Source organism: Mustela erminea, chromosome 12, assembly GCF_009829155.1.
Source record: "Mustela erminea isolate mMusErm1 chromosome 12, mMusErm1.Pri, whole genome shotgun sequence".
Lineage (NCBI taxonomy): Eukaryota > Metazoa > Chordata > Mammalia > Carnivora > Mustelidae > Mustela > Mustela erminea.
In genome coordinates this window covers 20,166,017-20,190,418 of record NC_045625.1, presented here as the reverse complement: position 1 = coordinate 20,190,418, position 24,402 = coordinate 20,166,017, and the positions used below count along the sequence as shown (strand labels likewise).

General features: G+C 39.3%; 1 protein-coding gene across 6 annotated transcripts in view; it reads right to left on the bottom strand.

Annotated features, from left to right (window-relative positions):
- Positions 1-24,402, bottom strand: part of FKBP15 (FKBP prolyl isomerase 15) — a 53,826-nt gene that overhangs the window by 24,443 nt on the left and 4,981 nt on the right. For 4 of the 6 annotated variants that reach the window (XM_032308224.1, XM_032308225.1, XM_032308227.1 and 1 more), the window contains exons 2-12: positions 20,405-20,520; positions 15,045-15,129; positions 14,506-14,575; positions 12,175-12,249; positions 11,747-11,845; positions 10,003-10,152; positions 8,858-8,926; positions 7,539-7,685; positions 4,457-4,599; positions 3,736-3,793; positions 1,145-1,252 (exon numbers count right to left, since the gene is read on the bottom strand). In XM_032308224.1, the coding sequence (XP_032164115.1) occupies positions 1,145-1,252; positions 3,736-3,793; positions 4,457-4,599; positions 7,539-7,685; positions 8,858-8,926; positions 10,003-10,152; positions 11,747-11,845; positions 12,175-12,249; positions 14,506-14,575; positions 15,045-15,129; positions 20,405-20,520 (1,120 nt within the window). The remainder of the gene's footprint in view (positions 1-1,144; positions 1,253-3,735; positions 3,794-4,456; positions 4,600-7,538; positions 7,686-8,857; positions 8,927-10,002; positions 10,153-11,746; positions 11,846-12,174; positions 12,250-14,505; positions 14,576-15,044; positions 15,130-20,404; positions 20,521-24,402) is intronic. The other 2 variants (XM_032308229.1, XM_032308230.1) reach the window with 2 other exon arrangements.

Genomic DNA, 24,402 nt, shown 5'->3' with positions numbered 1-24,402 from the left:
TCAATCTCTATTAATCTCTGTGAAGTGTTTCAATTCAACTGAGAGGATGATTTTACTCATTAAGTAACTAAAAACCAATGGGAAAAGAACTAAGTTAAAACTGAGCTACTTCAGGGGCGCCTGGGTGGCTCAGTGGGTTAAGCGGCTGCCTTCGGCTCAGGTCATGATCTCAGGGTCCTGGGATCGAGTCCCGCATTAGGCTCTCTGCTCAGCAGGGAGCCTGCTTCCCTCTCTCTCTCTGTGCCTGCCTCTCCGTCTACTTGTGATTTCTCTCTGTCAAATAAATAAATAAAATCTTAAAAAAAAAAAAAAAACTGAGCTACTTCATAGGTGTGCCTGGGTGGCTCAGTGGGTTAGGCCTCTGCCTTCGGCTTGGGTCGTGATCTTGGGGTCCTGGGTTCGAACCCTGCGTCGGGCTCTCTGCTCAGCAGGGAGCCTGCTTCCCTCACTCTCTCTCTGCCTGCCTCTCTGCCTGCTTGCAATCTCTGTCAAATAAATAAATAGAATCTTAAAAAAAAAAACAACTGAGCTACTTCATATCATACATCAAATTCCATATGGATTAAAATTTTACATCTAAATATGAAATAATAATATTTTTAGAAAACACATGTGATGTTTATACCTGAAAGTAAGAAGCCTTTTTAAGCATAATGTCAAAAGCAAAAAACAAAGGGAAAAAACTGATAGATTTCACTGCAATAAAATTTCTGATCTTCAAAACAATCATAGCACATACAAACTCAAGAAGACAATACAGTGCCATCTTTAGTAAGAGGTAACATCAGTGGGAAGACCAACATTTCCCAAGAGAATCTAAACATTGAAACAATAAATACGAATTGAGCATCTTTTACAGGTTAGGCCCCATGCTGCCTAACATGTGGTTTATACTGACAGTAGAGAGTCTAGTAGAAGGCTATATGGACTACTTAACCCCCATTCTTGAGGCAGATGTGGGGGACTGCTTCCATTTCTCAGGGGAAGTGCTAGTCACAGTGGAAACATATGTACCATTTTAAATAAAGCTTTCTACATGATGATTCTGGGTTACAGGCAGAAAAAGTAGAACTCTTAACCAAAAGAACATAACATAATGTAGAAGTGTCTTCACTATTCATTTAACAGAGCCCAGGGGTCATACCTCAATTTCTGAATCATTGGAATCCAGCTGTGGTGGAAGGATGGGGAGCATGGGCTGGCCCATTTTAGCCATCCGAGAGATCAACTTAGCTTTGACTGTATCAGGATTCTAAAAAAAGGAAAGTCACAAGAATCACTCTAATCAAGGCTCAATCCTTTAGCTCAGTCTTTGGCTCTGCCATCAAACCCTTCCACTAGTCCTCCTGCTGTATCGATTTGAAACCGTTTCTTCGACAAAATGAGAATTAACGAGTTCTTGGGTCACAATTAATAATAACAGTACAAATAATTCCCTATATGTAGGAATGGACAAAGTGGTTCCATATGTATTGCTTCATTTCAATCAAGTCTCCCCGGCAGGCATAATTTGTCTCATTTTACACAGATGAAAAACTAAGTACAGAACAAGGGAGGGAGGCATCTTACATGACAGTACCCTCTGGAAACAGTGGGAGCAATTCAGCAGATAGATATTCAGAAGCGATTTGGGGAAAAAAGGAAACAGGAGCTCTTTGTTCCAAATTTAGGTTCATTCTGCTCTGACTTGGCACTGCTCTCAATAGCCCCTGTGCTAGAGGCATCTGTATCCATTAACTGGTCCAAAGTGTAGCTTTCAGAGTGGAGAGTACATACCCCCAAGGGTGTACATGTTGATCTACTGGGTATAAAAGAGATGATCATGGGCAGCTGGGTGGCTCAGTCAGTTATGCATCTGACTTGATTTCGGCTCAGGTCTTGATCTCATGGGTTTTGAGATAGAGCCCTGTGTTGGGCTCCACGTTCAGTGGGGAGTCTCCTTAAAGATTCTGTCCCTCTGCCCCTCCCCACACCTTTGTGGGTGTAGTGTACACGTGCTCTCCCAAAAAAATAAATAAATCTTTAAAACAAGAGAGATGACCATAACCTCTATTTTGGAATTATCTCTAAGCTGTGGTAAATATAAGACATTAAGCTTATTTACAGGGATGGACAATACTTTATAAATATAATTTATAAATAGACAGATACACTGGGAGTATGTGTTTATTCTTCCTCGTCTGATTGGAAGCACATAATCAAAGAAAGCTGGGTTCATCAAAAGAGGACTAGTTACATAAACCACATCACACAATGGCATACTGCAATCTATAGGAAAAAAAGAAGAAAGAGGGAGCTTTCTGTACACTAACATGGAAAGATATTGTTGTATATACTGTAACATGTAAAAGGCATGGTAGATAATATATATATATACTATGCTATATTTTATGAAAGGAGGCAGAAATAAAATATACATTCCTATCTGCTTCCATCTGCATAAAGAAACACTGAAAGAATACAAATGAAACTAACGAAAGCAGTTACCTAAAAGGAGAGTGAGATGGGATGGGGTACACAAAGGTAGGTTTGACAGTGAGTCTTTTCAATGTATACCCTGTCATATAGTTTTAATAACTGAACCTTATGAATGTAATTACCTCCTCAAAACAAAAAATAAAAACTTAAATGTAAAAAGAAAAAAAAGGATAGTGAGTTTTGCTTCAATTAAAAAAAAACTTTAAAAAGATAAAAGAAAATTTTAAAAAAGGTTGGAGACCACTAGTCCACTGGAAGCAACTGAAGCTTAGAAACCGGTGACAAAGTAGCTCTGTCTAAAAGTATCATAGAACCAATACTAAACATATTTTGTGACTGTTCAAAGATCTGAGATTACAGTTTTTTAATTTTCTTGATTCTTTGGCTTAACCTTCCAGGTTTCAGAGATCACTTTTTACACATACCACATCAATTATTTGCTTAATAATTCCTGCCTTGGGCTGAATATAAACAAGTAAACTAGGGCTAGAGAGAAAGTAATCACCAATTTCACTCCAAGCAGTTATCCTGTTTCCCAACACGGTAGGTGAAGGCCACAGGCTTTCATCTCACACTCCCACAGCAAACTCAGATGCTTTCCTGAACCCGGCAGCGCAGCAGGAAAGTACAGTGCACATGCTCCCAAAGGCATTCAAATCCTAATTTTACTACAACTGTATGCTAGTCTTCCCATCTTACAGTTAGGGAAACAAACACAGAGACCAATTCACAGTCAACTAGTTGGTGAATTAGTGCACAACCCATCCAAGAAAACCAAAGTGTGAAGTATGTAGTGTTAGCAGTAATTATGGTAATAGTAAGAGCTAATGTTAACTGAGCTCTTGCGATATGCCAGACATGATACTAAAAACTCCACACGTTATTTCATTTAAATCTCAAAAATATCTCTTGAGGATAAAAATCTTCCTTAGTGAAGTCCTACTTTACGTAAGCTCTAAGCTTAGTGCTCTGCAAACATATCATAAGAACCCTAACAAAAGGGGCTGTGAGTATTATTTCTATTTTAATAATGAAGCAGAGGATCAGAAAATTAGAGGCCACAAATTTACAAGAATGAAGATTTGAACCCAGATAAGCCCATGCAGAAGCCCATTCAATTTATAATAACTCCCCAGGAAGAAGATATCAATAAAGTAGATTTTTTTGGGGGGGGGGGGTGTCTAACCTACCCTATCCCAAGGCACAAGAAACCTTCTCAGTAGACTGGGAGTAAGGGAGACAAATTTGTATACTCACCGTATTTGCTGTAAGCTGTTCACTGAGGGAGTTAGATTTGCTACGAAGGGCTGGCTCCCTGAAACCAAGTAAGATATATGCTGAGGTAAAAAAAAAAATCCCAAATCTATAATCATAAGTCCCGATTATGCTAGAAAAATAAATTGTTTTTGAAAATGTTTGCTGATTCAATGGTTGCAAAACAGAATCATAACCATTCTTCAGTTTGCATTCATCTCTGAAAGCTGGTGAAAATGAGTAATTTTCCATTCAAATTCTTATTATTTATATTTTCTTCCTTCGGTATGTATTTTATGTTTATGCCTTTTACCCAGTTTTCTTCCAGAGCTCAGCAGGTATTCATACACACCTAAGTTAGTACATTTAAAGACTATGAATGTTAATCCCTCGTCAGAAAAATCTTGATGCTAGCATTTTCCCCATTTCTTTCATCTCATTTTTTCCCAATTATTTAAAATTATTTTAGTGTTCAACCTTCCCAATTTTAGAATCCCTCTAAGGAAATTTTTATGGACAATAAAAGAGCATGATACAACTCCAGGGTCTGGGGTGCCTGGGTGGCTCAGGTGGTTGAGCGTCTGCCTTTGGCTCAGGTCCGATCCCAGGGTCCTGGGATCAAGTCCCCCAGGGAGCCTGCTTATCCCTTTCCCTTGACCTGCTGCTCCCCCTGCTTGTGCTCTCTCTCTGTCTTTAAAAAAAAAAAAAAACTCCAGGATCTTACCCTGATTTAAAAGGCACTGATGTGGGTGTTGATACAACAGGGTCTGCAGAGAGGCCATCAGCACCTGGTATGGGAGAAGGGGCCGCAGAATCCCGGGAACTAACGCTGTGCCCGTCAGAGCCAGAATCTCTGGCAAACTTGACCTAGGGGAGCGATCAACCACAGTTGGAACAGGCTACAAAAAAGGCACCTTGTGCTTTCCACTGTCCTTTCTTTTCCTTATTCTTCACTACATAAGTCATTACCTGTTCCCTTGTAGCAAATCAGAAAATGTAGATAAGCCAACAAAAATAATCACCCGCAATCCAACCATGATACAACAACACTGCTAGAATTTGGGATGCAGTATTTCACATTTATATCTATGTGTGTGCCTGTGTATTTTTTATTAAAAAGGGTCATACTGTTTTGTGACTGGCTTTGCTCACTCACTTAGTAACATATGTCCATGTTACTAAATTATTAATCTACAACAACAGCATTAGTAACTACTGAACATTATATCTCATTTCAAGGGTCATGCCCATACCTGCCATCATCTACAGGAAAACTCTCAAAAAGATTTTGAGAACAGAAGTCTTAAATACCTATGCTGCTACAAAATATATTTTGCCAATTCCTGGTTGTTAGATACCCAGTTCATTCCTCATTTTCCTGTCACATTACGAATAATACTTTAATAAACTTCTATCTATATCCTTGCACATAATCATTTCCAAAGTATAAATTCCCAGAAATTAAATAGTTGGGAGAAAAGTATGTTCATTTTTAAGACTTTTGGTATATACCACTAAATTTCAAACCACAAAGGATGAACTACTCTATACTCTACAAGCAGTGTATAACGTTCTCCTGACACTCATCACTCTGGGTATTATTCTGTAGCAGCTGGGTGACTTTAATAAGCATGTCAATTTGTTAACAATGGCCAAGGGGCGCCTGGGTGGCTCAGATGGATAAGCACCTGCCTTTGGCTCAGGTCATGGGGGTCCATGTTTGGCAGGGAGCACGCTTGTCCCTCTCTTTCTGCCCTTCCCTCTAGCTTGTACTCTCTCTCATGTATGCTCTCAAATTTAAAAAAAAGAAATCTAAAACAATAATCAAACTATGGAAGCAGCCCATAGTGTCCATCAATTGATGAATGGATGAAGAAGATGTGGTGCACATAAGAGACTCTTTTTTTCCATAACAGACTCTTAATCTCACAAAACAAACTGAGGGTTGCCTGGGGGAGGGGGTTAGCGAGAGAGTGGCTGGGTTATGGACACTGGGGAAGGTAAGTGCTGTGGTGAGTGCTGTGAAGTGTGTAAACCTGGCGATTCACAGATCTGTACCCCTGGGGCTAATAATACATTATATGTTAATAAAAATTAAAAATTAAAAAAAAAAGATCTGGTGCATATATACAATGGAATATTACTCAGCCATAAAAAAGAATGACATCTTGCCATTTGCAGTGACATATGAAATGCCAGTCTTGATGGATTCAAATTGGTTTGTTATCTAAAACCAATCACAAATTCCTCAAACTAAGTGGAAAATTGAGACAAAATATAAAAGCTGTGAAAAAGGCATCTAAAAGCGCATGAGTAAAAGAAGGTTGGAATGACCCAGCAGAGATAAGGGTGTATAATTTGGAAAGAGTCATCAAGAAGAAAAGCATATCATTGACTGCAGCAGGTATAACAGCCACAATAAAGATAACTATACTATTTATTTTCTGTATTGTATTTTGTAGTTTATAGGCACAACCACTATCACATTTGGACCTAATACACACAGTGTAAAGTAAACAAAGTCTTTTTTTTAGAGGGAGGCATTAATTTATTTAACCACAATTCATTACAAATTTTATTGTAGAAAACTATACATCCTCTTGATATTGTTTTTTTAATGGAAAATAAGGAGAATGTAAAAAAGAAAAAGTTTCTGAATTCATTACCATTCCCCAGATAAAGTTGTTTTTTAAAAAATGTTTTCAAAGATTTTTTAATCTATTTATTTGACAGAGATCGTTAAGTAGGCAGAGAGGCAGGCAGAAAGAGAGAGAGAGAGAGAAGGAAGCAGGCTCCCTGCTGAGCAGAGAGCCTCATGTGGGGCTCGATCCCAGGGCCCTGTGATCACGACTAAGCCAAAGGCAGAGGCTTTAACCCACCGAGCCACCCAAGCACACTTTTTAATTTTTTTTGTAAAAAGACTTTATTTATTTATTTGACAGAGAGAGAGAGAGAGATTACAAGTAGGATGAGATAGAGGAGGAAGCAGGCTCCCTGCTGAGCAGAGAGCCCGATGCGGGGCTTGATCCCAGGACCCTGAGACCATGACCTGAGCCGAAGGCAGAGGCTTAATCCACTGAGTCACCCAGGCGCCCCTCGAATTTCTAATGCTTTCGGAAATATTCTATGAAAATATAAGCATATATGTATCTATCTGTATAGATACATGCATAGGTACTTGTGTACAACTGTGTAAATATATTTATACCTTATTATATGTAAGTATTTTTGTATGTTTACATGTATTTGTATAAACACACAAGAGATCATACTATCTGTACTGATTTGCGACTTGCTTTTTTCACTTAACAATAGATTTTGGATATTCTGTAAAAACTGCATAAAGGTCTACTCCGTGAAAGACCATAACTTAATCAGTTGTTTAATGATGGCTATTTAAGTTTTTGCTATTACAAATAATGTGGAAGAGGGAGGAAATGATGTATCTCTGTCTACATACAAATACCTCTGCATACTTATGTGAATACAGCAATATAATACATTTATAGCCATGGAATTACTAAGGCACAAGGCAAGTGCATTGGGTAGGAATCACTCTTTCACAGACAGAAAAAAAAGGTCAGTGTAGCAAAGTGATTTGTTTAGTCACCACTTCTTCTAAACTCTAAATAGAGCAACAGGACTGATGTAAACCGTAGTCTTTAGATTCCGTTGCCCTTTCCAACTATACCATTTCTGCTTAAAAAAAAAGTCCTTGAATTTGTTTTTTCAAAGATATTTATTTATTCATTTTACCTAAAGGCAAAAAGGACTCATCAAACACAAAACAGCACAATTTCACTCACCCGCCTAATCTCCACCTCATACACCAGGATCGAGTCCGGCGACTGAGTCCATCCTATTAGTCCTTCAGAGCCAGCAGCACAGGCTGGAGGGATGACAAGCAACCGCTTCCCTCCTTTTCTCATGCCCAGCATCCCATCCTCCCAGGCCTTTAGGAATCAGAGAAGAGGAAAAGCTCATGAGGACACAAGTCTCCTCGTAAGACAAGATAAAGACCCAGATATTAGGCTCCTCTCCTCCGCAGTTTCAGGTTTAGACCTCTTGAGAGACATGAAATTCAACTATAATCTCCCGTTGGTTACAAGAATATCTAGAATACTGCTGCTATTCACTTGTAAAAGCCAGCATATCCAGGGTTAGATGAAATATGCTTACCTTGGGTGATAAGAGAAATTAGATGAGAGGACAATGGTATTAAAAGAGAAATAAAAGCTACCATTCATTAAACACATTTCCCAAGTACTCTGGCACGTGCTTTATTTACATTATGTTGTTTAACCCCTAAAATAACCTCATAAGGTTAGGAGCATTATCTCCATTTTACAGGCAAGAAAACTGAGGCTTACCCCTAAAATAACCTCATAAGGTTAGGAGCATTATCTCCATTTTACAGGCAAGAAAACCAAGGCTTACAGAAGTGAAGCAACTCACTGAAGATCAGAGAAACTGTTAAGCCAAGATGCAACACCAGATCAGTGTAGCTTTAAAGATTATACATTCACCCCTCTGATCTACAGGAGGCAGTCTCCAAAAGATTCTGGGATGAGGAGGCATAAATAAAACTATGAAGAAAATCTTTCTGTCATGCAAAATGGCAATGAGGATTTTTTCCAATGAGTGCTTCAACACGTCCTAACACAGTGATACCCCACATGTGTAAAATACTCTATATTCTATAAAGCACTTGCACAACTGGTAAAGAAAAGCTTCACAACATGAAGTCAAGCTCTCAGACTCCAATCCCAGTGCTCCTCTTGCTCTGTGGTAGCTGCTTCCCAAAATGACTGGGAAGTGCTGATTCAGAGCAACTCAGACAGCTAAGAGTCACCCATTATGACACAATTCTAGAAGGAACAGTTTAATCTCTTCCCCTTTTAGGCTATGCAAAAGATTTAATAATTTCCTCACAGTCACACAATGAAAAAGAAAGAGTAAGGATTCAATATATTCTCATAGGTAAAAATTCCTAAGTAATGTAAAAATTTTTCTCCTCCTACTTTTTAACCAAGCCTTACCAGACTCAGAAAATACACCCAGGTTAGAAATTTTACAAATTAATCACAAGTGATAACGCCATATAAGAACACAGTCGAGCCAGTACCTTGATGACTTTGCCTGATCCCAATTTCAGGCGAAGCAGCTTATCTTTATTAGCAGTAGAGTCCAAAACCTGCAATTTGATCAAAGTAAATAAGGTCAGTCGATTTTAAAAATAATAGTAATCATGTAATAGTTAATACAGATTACTACAGTATTAATATCAGATTAGCACAGTATTCCTGGAATAAGGAATGTCAAAATACTGTTGGGGGGTGAAGAGGGAGGTTTATTTTTTTTTAAGATTTTATTTATTTGTTTGACAGACAGAGATCACAAGGAGGCAGAGAGGCAGGGAGAGAAAGAAGAGGAAGCAGGCTCCCTGCTGAGCAGAGAGCCCGATGCAGGGCCTGGGATCATGACCTGAGCCGAAGGCGGAGGCTTTAACCCACTGAGCCACCCAGGCACCCGATGGGGGAGGTTCTTAAAATACCTGAAGAGAAAGGCTCACTCACATCATGGCTAAATTGGGACCTGAATGTACATTTTTTTGACTCATAGTCTAAAGTTCTTTCTATATCATACTGCTTTTGAGAACTTAAGGATAATAAAACACAAAAGTGCACTCTATTTATAGTATCTATTATACAGAAAATAAACAACTGTGAGGAAATTCTAAAAAGAAGTTTTAAGACCTAATCCCATAAGAATAAATTTAAGTTTAAAATTGATATAGGAGGACAAGATATACACATGAACAGGGGCGCCTGGGTGGCTCAGCTGGTTAGCCAACTGCCTTCAACTCAGGTCATGATCCTGGGGTCCTGGGATCAAGTCCTGCATCAGGATCCCAGCTCCACGGGGAGTCTGCTTCTATCTCTGACCTTCTCCCCGCTCATGCTCTCTCTCACTATCTCTCTCTCAAATAAATAAATAAATAAATAAGATTAAAAAAAAAAAAAGATACACACATGAACAATTACCAAAAATGATACTTGGGAAACTGGTTTCCATTCTAAATGGAAGAGACAAAGTAGCACTGAGCAGATTTCACCTGTCAGCATTTGATGACTATGCCCCAAAAGCAGTCAAAGCAGGGTTCCTAAAAGATTTCTATTTGCCAACAGCAGCAATTCACAGCAGTAACACCTTACGTTAGTCCTCGTGCTATTTCAATTACAAATGAACTTGCAGGCTGCATTTCCTTACCTGGCCCAGCACATGATTCTGTAAGAGCCAGCTTGTATAGGCCACTTCCAAAGAATCTCCAACATCTACAGCAGGGCCTTCTGCTACAATGAGGTCCTGGGAGAGCACTGCATCTAGGGAGGGGCTGCTGTTGCACTTGGCAATGCACACCTGCGAGATGAAATCACAGCAGCATTAACTTAGTTCAAGCTCAGTAAATATTCCCTCCATTGTTGCTAATGCTCTTTTCTAAACAGTGGTATCCACTAACGAAACTGATTACATGTTTAGAAGTAAGCCAATCCAAAGTCAACAATCTTGCCAGGAATCAAAGTGCCTAACAGTAAGGCTTTGGAGTCAGATTGTCTGGGTATAGATCTGGGCACTGCCACTTATTAACTTGTGACCTCGGCCAAATAACTTAACTTCTGTGAACCTTATTTCATATAGGTATTTTGTAAAATGGAGATTAAAAACTCTGCATATTTACTTGGGTAGTTATGAAGATTGAGCTAATACAGAGTCCTTGGCACAGTGCCTGGCAAATAAGAGTAAGTACCCAACAACCATTAGCTAGCATGACTTTAAGGATTTTACCTTTCATTGTTTGGGAACCCATGAAAGAAAGGAGAACTTCTAGAACAATTTCAGAAGTCATTTCTAAAGACAATAAACTAGAAATAGTTTATTTCTATTCACGCTACATTCCCAGATTTGCATGTCCACCACCTACAGACTTAGATCATCTTAGCACAAATCTTGGACAAGAGTTAAACACATCTTCGTGAAGTCTTACTTTACTGTCAATTTTTTAACATGGTCTACATTACAAATTTGCTACTCATCTTAAAAGAAAAGTTTTATTATTGTAATCAAATAAATGCTACCTAAAACAATGAGATGTCATTTTTTACCAAGCAAATAAGACTAAAAAAAAAAAAAGATAATTCTAAATGTTAGAAAAGGTATAGTGAGAGAAAAGAGGAACGTGAAATAGTATTATCTTTCTGAAAAGCAGTATGCCAAACTGTCTACAGAACCAAGAAATATTTGGACTCTCTGACCCAACCTTCCACTTCTAGAAATTTAGCCCAAGGAAATGATCAGAGGGGGAAAAAAAAGGGCACGGAATTATACACAACAATGCTTGCTATAGTATTTATTTCAGACAGAAAGCAATCTAAATGTCTAAAAGCAAGGGAAAAGTTAAATAAATTAAGGAGCATTTACACTATGCAACTTTCAAAATGTTTCCAAGTAATTTTTCATGTGGTGGGGAAAGACATAAACATCGTTAAAATATATATAGCAAGATATTGAACTCTTAAAGGGGTATACCTACTTATGTACACTACACATAGAAAAAAGGAAACATATTAATAGTGGTTACCTCGAGCAGTAAGATTTCAAGTGATTTTTGTAAAAAATGCTTTTCTAAATGTTCTGTAAGGATCATTTAACTTTATAAAAATTCTTTTAAAACACTTTTTAAAAGATAGTTTTATTTATTCCTTAAAATAATTTATGAAGTGGAAAGTGTTTTAAAGAAGTCTGTTTAAGCCTTTTTTCTCTTAAAGTCTCATTTTTAAGCAATTTCAGTAAGTATTCCTATTATTTCCTTGAAATATAATTAGCTCAAGTGACAGATTTAGTGGGCTTTTAATGCTTGTCTCTAACAAAACAAAGCAGGTTGTGAATTTTCCATACAGTTTCCTAAAATCAAGGGAAATCCAGGCCTTTCACAGGAAGAATAAGTCAGTATTACCTGTTTATTGAACTCCACAGCAGCCTTTTCGGACTCAAACATGATGGACCAGTTTTGTCTCTGGTCATCATAAAAGGTGCTATAGTTATTGGGCCGAACCTGGGGAAAGGAGAAATGTTGGGGTAACTCAATGACATTAGCAGAGCACAAAAATCTGACTGCTTAAACTCAAAGAGAAGGGCCCTGATTCAGGAAGAGCCAGAGAGATACAGGAAATTTCCTCCTTCCCTCCCACCCTCCAACAACCATCCTTTGGTTCATTTCCCAGAATGCTTCCAAGAGACCTTTTTGAGAGCCTCTGTTAAGAGATCCACTCTGATGTCTAAAGCCAGAAGCAGTAGATTTAATTCCCACCAGGTACACACAGACCAATCTCTCCTATAAACCCATCCCAAAGGAGCTGATGATTCCAATGTGGGAAGTCTTACCATTAGCTCAAAGTTCAGATGAATCCTGGCAACAGTAACTGACTGCTGTTGACTGATATAAAGAAGAATCTTATACTGTACTCAATAAAGGTGGGCCGGGGCGGGGAAAAAAAAAAAAGAAAACTAAAGTTAAAAGGAAATAGAAAATCAGCAGTAAGATGTCAGGGGTTATGCTTCCAAGAGGCATAAAACTCAAAACTCACTTGATCCCTTAAAGCTTAGGTTTTAAATTCTATCTTCTCACTATCCATTTTCATCTCCTCTCATCTTGGCCTTACTTACTTCTTTACCGTAATTAGCAATTATTTTGTTGGTGTTTTCACTGGTATGAGGGTGACAAGAGATCTACAAACGGCCAACACATACATGAAAAGATGCTCAACATCATTAGTCATAAGGTACATTAAAACCACAAAAAAGTGGTTTCCCAGAACTCTGCTAATGTCCCACGGGCAAAAACCAATCTTGGGCTTAGAGCTCCTCTAGTTTTTGTCGGCGTCTCTTTTGACCAGTAGCTTCTTTCATTGGGCCATATCTGCTTCTTAGTCTCCTCCTAGGCATCGTATCAGTGAAAGAACCAAGGGAAGAAAATAGCTCAATGGCTTTTCCCTCTGAAATTTTAGTTCATCTAGTCCTCATCATGTCCACAGCTCTCCAGTGAGCTTAAAAATATAATTTTTGCAATTTATCTTTTTTATAATTGTTGCAGTGGGAACTGCTGCCTGCCACCACCTACTACCTCTTACGTGGTGAAGGGTGGTGAAGTCCTGATACCAGATTTTTAAAATCCAAATGGCAACTCCTAATGAATTAATATATCCAGATAATAATCACGGGTGGCTACTATGTGACAAAATCAGGGACAACTAGACATTATTTACCTCTGGATGGGAGAATGAAAGATTTAAGGGACATGGCAACCAATTACAATGTATAGACCTTATTAGACTGTTAAAAAAAAAAAAAAGGAGACAATCAGGTAAATCTGAACACTAGCTGGCAGTGAATGAGATAAAAAAAAATGCGGTTTTTTAAGGTGATAATTACATAATGGTTATGTTAGGAAAAAAAATCCTTGGGATATACACTTAAGTATTTACATATTGTATGCTGGAGATACAGTCAAAATAATCTGAGCAGAAGAAGGAAGACAGGCTAGAATTTGATTAATAACTCTTAGAGCCCAAGAATGGGTTTCTGGGAGTTCATTATTCAAGTCCCACAATTTTTTTTTTTTAAGATTTTATTTATTTATTTGACAGACAGCGATCACAAGTAGGCAGAGAAGCAGGCAGAGAAAGAGGAGGAAGCAGGCTCCCTGCTGAGCAGAGAGCCTGATGCGGGGCTTCATCTCAGGACCCTGGGATCATGACCGGAGCCGAAGGCAGAGGCTTTAACCCACTAAGCTACCCAGGCACCCCTCGAATCCCACAATTTTTATATGTTTCCAAATTTCCACAGTTAGCTTTTTTGTTTGTTTGCTTTTAATACAAAAGAGTGTTGTCCATTACGTTAGTTACCCTGAACAGGTCATCTTATCCGTGTCTCAGAGTGTCTTAGGAGCATGGCTCTTAGTTCACTGAACCTTTGAAATGCCAGAATTTCTTATGCTTCTCTCAACAATGTTTAAAACATTCTGGAGCAGGGGTACCTGGGTGGCTCAGTCGTTAAGCAACTGCCTATGGCTCAGGTCATGATCCCAGGTTCTGGGATTGAGTCCCACATTGGGCTCTCCGCTCAGCAGGGAGTCTGCTTCTTCCCTCTCTCTCTCTCTCTCATGAATAAATAAATTAAATATTCAAATCAAAAACAAAAACACATTCTGGAGCAGAATTTGAAGCTAGCTAGATACAAGCCACATAAGGAAATCAAGCATTGGGGCTTCTAGCCACATTTCTTTCTGACCCAAACCAACAGTATGCTGTGTGATCCACTGCCCACCTCACTGTCAAACTTTCAAAGGCTAAACACAGTCATTGATTCAGCCATAAAGACAGAATACTCTAAGTAGAACAGTAAGTGTTTTTCATTACCTAAGAAAGGGATGTCCTTGGTAAATGGTTTACTCTACAACTCCCCAAACTCTTTAGTATCATATCACAAAGGTCAAACTTAAAAGATTTTCCATGGTTGAATTTGTTTTAATGCACAGTAGTAAGCAAGATGTGACTATAAATGTCTTATGTACCTCGTATTAAAAATTCACAATCAACATGAACAATCATTCTAATCCTCTGACACAAGAGACACTGGGCGAGTCCAAGTAAAAACTAGCTTATCAGTATGATCTGGGACACCTGAACGTACACGAGACACAGGGGGCATTCTCACCTCTCTGGCCGTGTGATTCCCCAGGACTGCAGCACCAAACTTGCCCTGCTTTACATACTGACCGTTTGTGCTATAAAACCAAGAAAAATAATAGGTATTAATACTTCTTTAAACTAAGTAGAATCAGCTTTGTCTTCTGCCACACAGAAGTGGGGAATCTAGTCATTCAGCCTCAAGAAAAGGACAGAGGTGTTTATAACAGAGGTGAACAGTTTATAATTTAAAGCTCTTATACTTCTTTACTCTCTAAATATCTATTCATAATATCTCAGTGGAGTGAGCACTTAAGAAAGCAGGTGTCGAGGGTACAAGCACTTCCTAGAGAGAGTATACAAGACAACAGCTCTTCAAACTTTTATGTGCAGAATTCTCTTAACTGAAATGTTAAAAAGCACGACTGATCCTCTCCCTATGGAAGGACTGTGCAGCCTAACTGTGTAGCTCCTTTGGCTACCAACGGAGACTAACTGAGAAAAGACAGGAGCTTAACCCCGCATCCCACACCCAACTTCAGAAAGCATTCCTTCTCGGCTACTTACTATCGATAGGCGTGAACTGCTGCTGCAACTAATACGGTGAAGGTACCTGCTGGAGGGAGCGCTGCTTTTGCTGGCGCCAGATTTCCTGGAGATGAAGAAGAAAACAAAGATGTCATTCATGTCTTTCTTAAAACGGATTTTTCACCACTGAAGCAGCTTCAGAATTCTCCCTTACATCTTACAGTTAGGTAGGACAATGTATTCATGGCCATTATCCTTATCTGACCCACAGAACATCATCTGGGGATGATATTGATGTATGACCTCATCTGGGGATGATGACACGGAGGCTCTATGCACCCGACTGTGATGACACATGATAGCAGCAACCCTAGGACTAGAATCCAACACCGGTTCCACTCCAAACAAGTCTCGGGGCTGGATGAGAGGCCCTGCCAGAAAGCAAAGTCATATTTCATCTACATTCTTTTCTTATTCCAATATTTGGCCAGCTCTAATATAAATAAAATTACTTCCCCTTCCCTTATTTCAAGCTAGAAAATTAATGATGATACTCAGATCATATCCATAACTTCACTTTTCCAGTGATTAGGGGGAAGACTAATGGTTTGTTTTTTTTTTTAAAGATTTTATTTATTTATTTGACAGACAGAGATCACAAGTAGGCAGAGAGGCAGGCAGGGAAAGAGGAGAGAGGAGGAAGCAGGCTCCCTGCTGAGCAGAGAGCTTGATGTGGGGCTCGATCCCAGAACCCTGGGATCATGACCCTAGCCGAAAGCAGAGGCTTTAACCCACTGAGCCACCCAGGCACCCCGAAGACTAATGGTATAAAACTGGGTATTTAGGGGCGCCTGGGTGGGTCAGTGGGTTAAGCCTCTGCCTATGGCTCAGGTCATAATCTCATAATCTCAGGGTCCTGGGATCAAGCCCCGCATCGGGAACTCTGCACAGCAGGGAGCCTGCTTCCTTCTCTCTCTCTGCCTGCCTCTCTGCCTACTTGTGATCTCTCTCTCTGCATTGAATGAATAAATAAAATCTTAAAAAAAAAAATAATAAAACCGGGTATTTGGAGAAAACTGCATATTTATATTCACCACATAGTATGTTGGTGGAAGAGCAGTGAGAACACCAGCACAGACAAGGAAACCAAGAGGGATCTGAAACCAGTCAATCAGGAACTCCCTGCTCAGTACTAGTTAGGTCATCTGCATGACAGACCCCTGCTATCCCCTGCAGGAAAGTAATCTTTCCATAAGCATCTTGCTTTTTTGCCTACTGTAACTTCCTTGTTCTTGCTCCTTCTGCCTATAAAAGTCATTTTGTTCAACTCCTCAGAGCTCCTTTCTATCTGCTAGATGGGATGCTGCCCAATTCATGAGTCACTGATAAAGCTACAACTCCTCAGAGCTCCTTTCTATCTGCTAGATGGGATGCTGTCCAATTCATGAGTCACTGATAAAGCTAATGAGATCTTTAAAATTTACACGGTTGAATTTTGTTTTTTAACAATATTGACACATCTTTATTCTGATTATGGACTACATGTACTCTATAATATGCAAAACTTAGCAAATGCAGAAATGGATAAAGAAAATAAAAATGACCTGTAGTCTCACCAATTAAAAATAAATGTTAATAATTTGATGTATTTATTCCTGGTCCTTTATCAATACTTCACGGCTTTTTTCTTACATTTTCAAACAAAATTTACGATATAATTTCACAACCTCCTTTTCTTATTTAGTTCTAGTAGTTCTTTTAAAACAGTCTCCAAGACAAAATACAATAACCTTAAAAATGCTTTTTGGTGGTTACATAGAATACTGTATTATTACTTGGCCAGAATTTATCCAATGTCCTATTATTTGACATTTCTTTGGACTGTTTCTAATTTTCCTCTATTATAAACAATGCTGTGGTGAACTTCCTAAAAACACATTTTTGTATGTAGCTCTAATTACTTTCTTGAAATAAACTCTTAAAACTGGAATTATGGGGTGAAGGAGTGTAAAACATTTTAAGGTTTTGTTAATCCTGCCCAAATGCCCTTGAGAAATGTCGCACCTGTTTATAGCCCCATGGGCAGCATGAATATGTCAGCTTTGCATGCCTGCCTACAACAGGAGACTAACTTTTTAAATCTTTACCAAGAAAAGAGAGGCAGTAGAGAAAAGGGAAATGCCATGTCACTGTTGTTTTCATTTGCATTTATTGATTAGAGTGAAGCGGAGATTTAACATTTTCTAAAGATTTGTACTGGTCCCTTTGTTTCGATTTGTTTTGTTTTGATGAATTACCCACTTATGTTGTTTGGTTACTGTCCCAGTCTTGTCTTCATATTTTCCTTATTATTTTATAAAAACCAGTAACATAGTTGTCAATTCAACCTGTACTGCCCAGTTGTATGTCACATGACAATAAAACTTTTCTTCTGATAAGCTAGCTTTAAGGGAAAAAAGACTAAGGCCAGAGGCTGGTTATCAGGACAGGTGTGAAACACTGAGGAAAAAATACTGTCTCCCCAAGGTCAGCGTAGCATCCTCCTTCAAGTTAGTTCTGCTTCTCCCAGTATGCTCTCCTCTGCTATCTGATACCCTGGAAACGGGGAATCTGCTAGAAAGGTAATCATGGATTTGCTAGAAGGGTAAGTCAGATGCCCACAATCATGGGATCTTCTCATTGGCTTAGCTGTCTTTCCTCTCCGACATCAGTATTACAAATTCTGAATTCCCCACCGACAAGGACTTCTTTTAATATGTATTTACAAATCTGTCTATCTATTATCTATCTTTCTTTTTTTTAGTAAAGTTTTCTTGAATTACAGTTCTTCATGTCTGTTCTTTTCCCCTTCCTTTTGTTTTTTCCTGGTATCTGTGCATGCGTGCATCCCCTCCCCCCCACACACATACACTCCATGTGTTGAATCTTCTTTGCCATCCTTAATATTTGTCATACTTCCTTTTGGAACACTTTTTTCTCTCAAATTTTTTATTTTTTAACAATTTCCTCCTGTTAAACTTCTATTTCTCTTCAGGTATAATCTGCTGTTTTTATTCATTCTTATGTTCCTTCTAGTTTAGCCTTCATTTCTAAAATTTTTCTTATATCTCTAATTCTTTCCTGAGTCTTGTCACTTCTGAGATTTTTCTAACTTCATTTATGTTCTCATTTCATGTCTTATATTATTTTCCTAATGTTAACAGGTAGTTGTAGTTTTTGATCTATTCAGTAAGAAACATTCTCACAGAATAGAGCTCTCACTGTAAGGATATTATTCTGTTTTTTGCTCTCTCTGTTCTTATAACTTGACATGGAGTTGGATTCTGATAAGTTCCTACTGCTCATTTTAATGCAAAATTTGCTTTTCTCAACTTTTAGAAGGAAGGAGGGTTCAAGGTGGCTTTCTTAACTTCATAGAGCTCCCTCTTCTGTTGCCTTTGAATAGAGCTCAAAAATATGGTGGCTTCCCCCTGAGACTTCTTGATTCTATTTCTATCCCTATTTTTATATGTATTTTTTCTCCTTCACTTCTATTATATCCCTATCCTCCTCAATTTTAATCCTATTCCCAGCTGGTTCTTCTCAGTGTGTGGACCTGTCCTGGAAGGTCACCCTGGAGGATGAGTTTCAAAAGTTCATAGGAGCGGGGTGCCTATGGCTCAACTGGTACAGCACGTGACTCTTCATCTCAGGGTCATGAGTTCAAGCCCCACCTTGGGCACGGAGCCTACTTTAAGGTAGACTGCTGCAGTTCTTTCAGTCCCCATTATTAACCCCTTGTACCTACCCACAACAAGAGTGAGTAAAACACTTTCTGATTTCAGCTTCACATGCTAAATTTTCCGCCAACATCTGGTGGCTGTTTTGGGGTTCTTCCATGCTCAGATTTAGATATCTCATTGCTACCCTGTTTTCTCTCATGCAAATAACTGATACCACACAAGCCTTGGAGCTGTTGGTGGTTTGCCCAGAACTGTTTGTATTTTGGGATATTCAAGAAGATAGCTTTTCAACTGGATTATTGTAAATATTATCCATAGGCTTGTCTTTTATATCTGCTCTATTTTTATATTGAGATCTGAAGAGACTCAAGACTTATGCTGCAGCCACTTTCCCCACAAAGACTTCTTACACAGATATCCCTTGAACAGAGATCTCCTATCTTGCTACTATATTTTTTCTTTGTAAATGCCTACATAAGACTGTATCAGTAATTTTTAAGTTGAAATGCCTCTGTAATTCCCCTTTAAAAGTATAATTAACTCACAGTTGTTTTCCGATTAAAACAAAATCAAGTTACCTCATTGGCTGGGGACTGAGGTTGTTTACTTTTATCCACATCCATTAACTCAACTGCTTTAAACTGAGTCAGAAACACACTGCTGCTAAAAAGCTGTGCCAGGGGAAATGTAAAGGCAGAGCCTACTAGAAATCTAGCCCGGTCATGGCTTAGAGAACAGGACCAGCAATCTATATAGCAAAGTTGCCAAAAGTGACAGGTAAGATTTAGAGCAGAGGTCAGTAAACATTTTCTGTACAGGGACAAAGAGTAAATATTTTAGGCTTATAGGCCATATGATATCTGTTACAACTCTTCAACTCTCAATAATCTAACAATATCCTCAGTGCCAGCATTGTGCCCAACATGTAGAAGGCACTCAATACTTTGATCTTCATTCAACAATTTAACGTCCCTTACTATCTGTTCTGCTCAGGACTATTTCTATCAGTCCCCTACTCCTCTTCAGGTTCTTACACAAAGACTGCAAAGTGTAGAGCCAAGAGCTGTGGGGTGAGTCAGGTCAGGGTTCAAATTTCAACTATGTCACTTACTGCTGTATGACCTTGATCAAGTCCCTAAACCTCTCCCAGCCTCTAAAGCGGTGGCAGTCTTACCCATTTCACAGCACACTACTGAGAAAACTAAATAAGGCAATCTATGTAAAGCACCTGAGACCAGACCGAAAGCAGGCATTTTAGAAATATGAGTTGTTCCTTTCATTCCTTTCATTCAACAGATGTTCATTCAATGTGTCCCCATCATGATGAAAAGTAAAGGGGATACAGCACTGAGCATCACTGTCCAGTTGGGAAAAAGTCACTGTCAGCATACATCTAACCTATCCCGCCAACACACTGGACAGTGCCTCAGGCAGCGTTAGAGAGTGCTGTTCACTGGGGCAAAAGAGTTTGTTTGCCTGAGATCTTCCTTCCCCAGCTTCCAACAAAGGGTATACTAGGTGCTGGAGTTCGGGATATCAGAGCTTAGAGAGGAATGCACCTCTGGCAGTGATCTTGGCCAGACTGCTTAAGAATAGACAACCTGGCATGTCACTTTTGGAAGCCTGCTTATTCTTCCAACCAACCTGTTAGGGACCAGTCCTAACCCCTTCACTTACCTGTTGCTGCTGCTCCTGGACCTTTTTTAGGCTGCTTTGGGGCTGTGTACTGGAAGAATTCATTCCCATGGCCAGCAGATGCCTGATCCAGTCCAAAAAGAGAGGCCAATCTGGCACTGTTAGTAGAAAATGAAAATGACATTTCATTTGACATATCTCAAACCTGGAATCATTATAAAAGTTGCTCACCTTCAACCCTGAACAAACACCTCCTTGACCTGGAAAGTGTCTTTGAAATCAAGATTATATTTCTGGGGATGCCTGGGTGGTCTAGTAAGTTAAGCATTTGCCTTCGGCTCAGGTCATGGTTCCAGGGTCCTAAGACCTAGCTCTGCAAGTAGGCTCCTGCTGAGCAAGGAGCCTACTTCTTCCTCTGCCTACCACGTCCCCCTGCTTGTTTTCTCTCTCTGCCAAATAAATAAATAAAATATTAAAAAAAAAAAAAGATTGCATTTCTGATCTAAACAGGATCAGCTGACCTTGCCCGTCCACAGGACTTTGGTCAAGGCATTTATTTTGGACCTCAGTTTCTGTGTATATAAACTGAGGAGATTGGTAAATTGAGCAGACGCTCTCTGTGGTCTCTTTAAACTGCAAATTCTTGCCTTTAGCAAGTCATAGTTTCCCACTTTTACTCATTTATTACACTGAAATAGAACTGTACTTCAAATTTACTCCATCAAACATGGTCCTATCATTGCATCTAACAGTCAGAACGATTCTTTTCCATCCCCTGCAATGCATCTCCTGCCCCAACCATCCCAAAGAAACTGCTCTTGTTAAGGTCACCAACAACCTCTCTGTTACTAAACACAGTTTATCAGTCCTTATCTTATTTGGTCTTCAACCCACCTTTTTACACTATCAACTAATTTGCTTTTCTTCAAACAAACTCTTCCCTTGACTTCTGTGGGGATATTTTCAGGGGTGGGAGGGACTGGCCTAAGACATCAATAAGTGCTAAAGTGATCCCTCTCCTATGGTCTTCCCTTGTCCATGTCTCTGGCTCCTTGTTTAACTCCCAGGCCTCCTCTTCCTTTTATTTTCATTTTTTAAAGATTTATTTACTTGAGAGAAAGGGCAGGAGGGAGGAACTTTAAGCAGACTTCCTGCTGAGAATGGAGCTTGCTCTCACGACCCCTGAGATCACAATCTGAGGATCTGAGCTGAAACCAAGAGTTGGACCTTCAACCAACTAAGCCACCAAGATGCCTCTTTCCCAACCTTTTAAATGCCCATGCTCCTAGATTTCACTCTCCCTCTCCCTTGGGAATTTAATTCATTTATGTTGGTATCAAGTGCTATCCAAATGCTGATAATGTTCAAATCTGTATCCCCAACCCAGAATGTGCTCCTGAGTGTCAGAAAATACAGATATCCCACCAGCCACACAAATGCAACATGTCCACTAGAACTCCTATCTTTCAATTCTCACTGCCCCAGCAAAACCTGCACTCACTCTTGTGTTCTTTTCTCTTGGTGAAAATACTTTTGTATCAGAGTCCCCAAGACCTCCACCAGGTTCAGTGATTCAGCAGGACTCAACGGACTCAGCATATAATCATACTCATGGCTAAGAGGTATTACAACAACAACAACAAAATAATACCACAAAACCAGCAAAGGGAAAAGGCACATGGGGGCAAAGTCCAGAGTAAATGGGGAGCATCCAAGAGTCCTTTTCCAGTAGCGTGACCCTGGACACATTTAATTCCTCCAGCAAAGAGCTGTAACAAGATAAAGTACGGTCTCCCAAGGAAGCTCATTAGAGTCTCAGTGCCCCAGGTTTTTTATCGGGGGTTGGTCACAAGGAAATCCTCTAGCATGAACCAAAACTCTACACTCCCAGCAAGAAGGTTCAGTAAATTGTTTGTACAGTTTAGGCACAATGAGCCACACACCATTTACAGAAAGCTTTGCATCAGTGTGTGGAACTGTTTACCGGTCAAGTTCCCATACGCCAGCCAAGTGCCAACCTCATAAACAGGACTTTCTAAAGAGGATGCTGTCACGTCTCCTGTGTTAACTCTTTTCCACAAACATACACAACCACAACAGAAATCTGGGCATCACCCTGGTGCTTTCTCCTCACCCTGGTGTTCATGACCAATCCCTGAATCCACTTGATTTTACTTGCTCAGTACTTCTTGAACCTGTCCATTTCTTCCCATCCTCACTGCCACTTCCCTAGTTTAGGTCACCATCATATCTCTCTAACCAGAATTATTCTGACAACCTCCTGATTTATCTCCTTGTCCTGGTCTTGTCTGCTTCTTAACCAATCTCCACACTGTATCCACAGTGAACTTTCTAAAAACCAAACTTAATCAAGTCTCTTTCCTCCTTAAAACCCTCAATAACACCTCAGTATTACTAAGATAAAAATCCAAACTCCACAAGACAGCTTTACCAAGTCCTTCAAGACCTCACCTCTCCATACTTCCCCAGTTTCCTAACTGGCCATTTCTCAACTCCAACTGTGTGCTACGTGAACTTTGTTTCTCAAATAAGGCAAGATCTTTCTAATCTCCAACTTTTTGGACATCCTGCTCCCTCTGCCTGAAACATCCTTCCTGTTCCTTTTCTCCCCTGGAAGTTGTCCCTCATCTCAAAGTCTAGGTTAGATGATCTTCTTAAGGCCTCCCACAGGAGTCTACTTCATTTGCTCTAGAAATATGTACCGACACTGTGCTAAATGCTGAGTATATATAGATGAGCAAAGCTGAGTTCTATTTTCAAGGAGCTTATATACTCTAACAAGAATATTAAGTATTACACAACAAATAATCGCAAACTGTAACATAAGATATATAATAAGTACCTGTTGTATGGAATTATACTCCATATAGATTAATACAAGTTTTTCAATCAGTTATTATGTAACATGGTAATTGATTTATAATCATCACTTGACTATATTGTGCCTAGCGTCTGGTATATAACAAGCGCAATAAATGAACTCAAAGTCTAGTCTAGCTCTGAGCACCTCTTCTTCAAAGGCATCTTTGGTTTAGGTAATGTAAATATTGAGGGGTGCCTGTATAGCTCAGTCAGGAAAGCATTGCAACTCTTGATCTCGGGGTTGTGAGTTCAAACCCCATGATAGGCACAGAGATTACTTAAAAAAACAAAAGACAAAAAACAAAAAACACCTTTAAAAACATACTGAAACTTCATAACTTTTGGAGGCCTGTTCCCCCCCAATAATTTTAATATATAATAATACATACTAACATTTTGCAAAATAAATTGAATATGATTTGAAACTATTACCCTGTTTCCTCAAGGTAGTGTTTTATAAATTTCCTTTAAGTTTCCTGTACATGGGGTCAACAATGCCTCCCCTAAAGGACTAAGAGGCTAAGTGAGATTGCAAGTGTAGAGAGTAGTGCCTATATAAGACTGAGTAAATGCTAATAAAATTAAGAGGAAACCAAAATCTCTCCTTTAACCGAGGCCTGGGCAGATTCCCTAAAATAAGAGTCTGACACTTGGGTGGCTCAGTTGGTTAAGCGTCTGCCTTTGGTAGGTCATGATCCCAGGGCCCTGGGATCAAGTCCCATACCAGGTTCCCTGCTTGGCAGCAAGTCTGTTTTTCCCTCTACCCCTCCTCCCTGCTCATGATCTCTCTCTCTCTCAGATAAATAAATATATTTTAAAAAATAAGAAGGGGTGCCTAGGTGGCTTAGTGGGTTAAGCCTTCAGCTCAGGACATTATCTCAGGGTCCTGGGATCAAACCCCACATCGGGCTCTCTGCTCGGCAAGGAGCCTGCTTCCCCCATTCTCTATCTGCCTGCCTCTCTGCCTATTTGTGATACCTCGCTCTGTCAAATAAATAAAAATCTTTAGAAAAAAATTAAAAAAAATAAGAAGATGATTCTGGGAGAGTTGGGCAATGCCTTTAGCACAGTGAAAAATTTACAAAATTTAGAATCTAACTTAGTTAAGATATACTAGTTTATGCAAAGATCATTGATAAGGAAAGAATGTCTTTGTT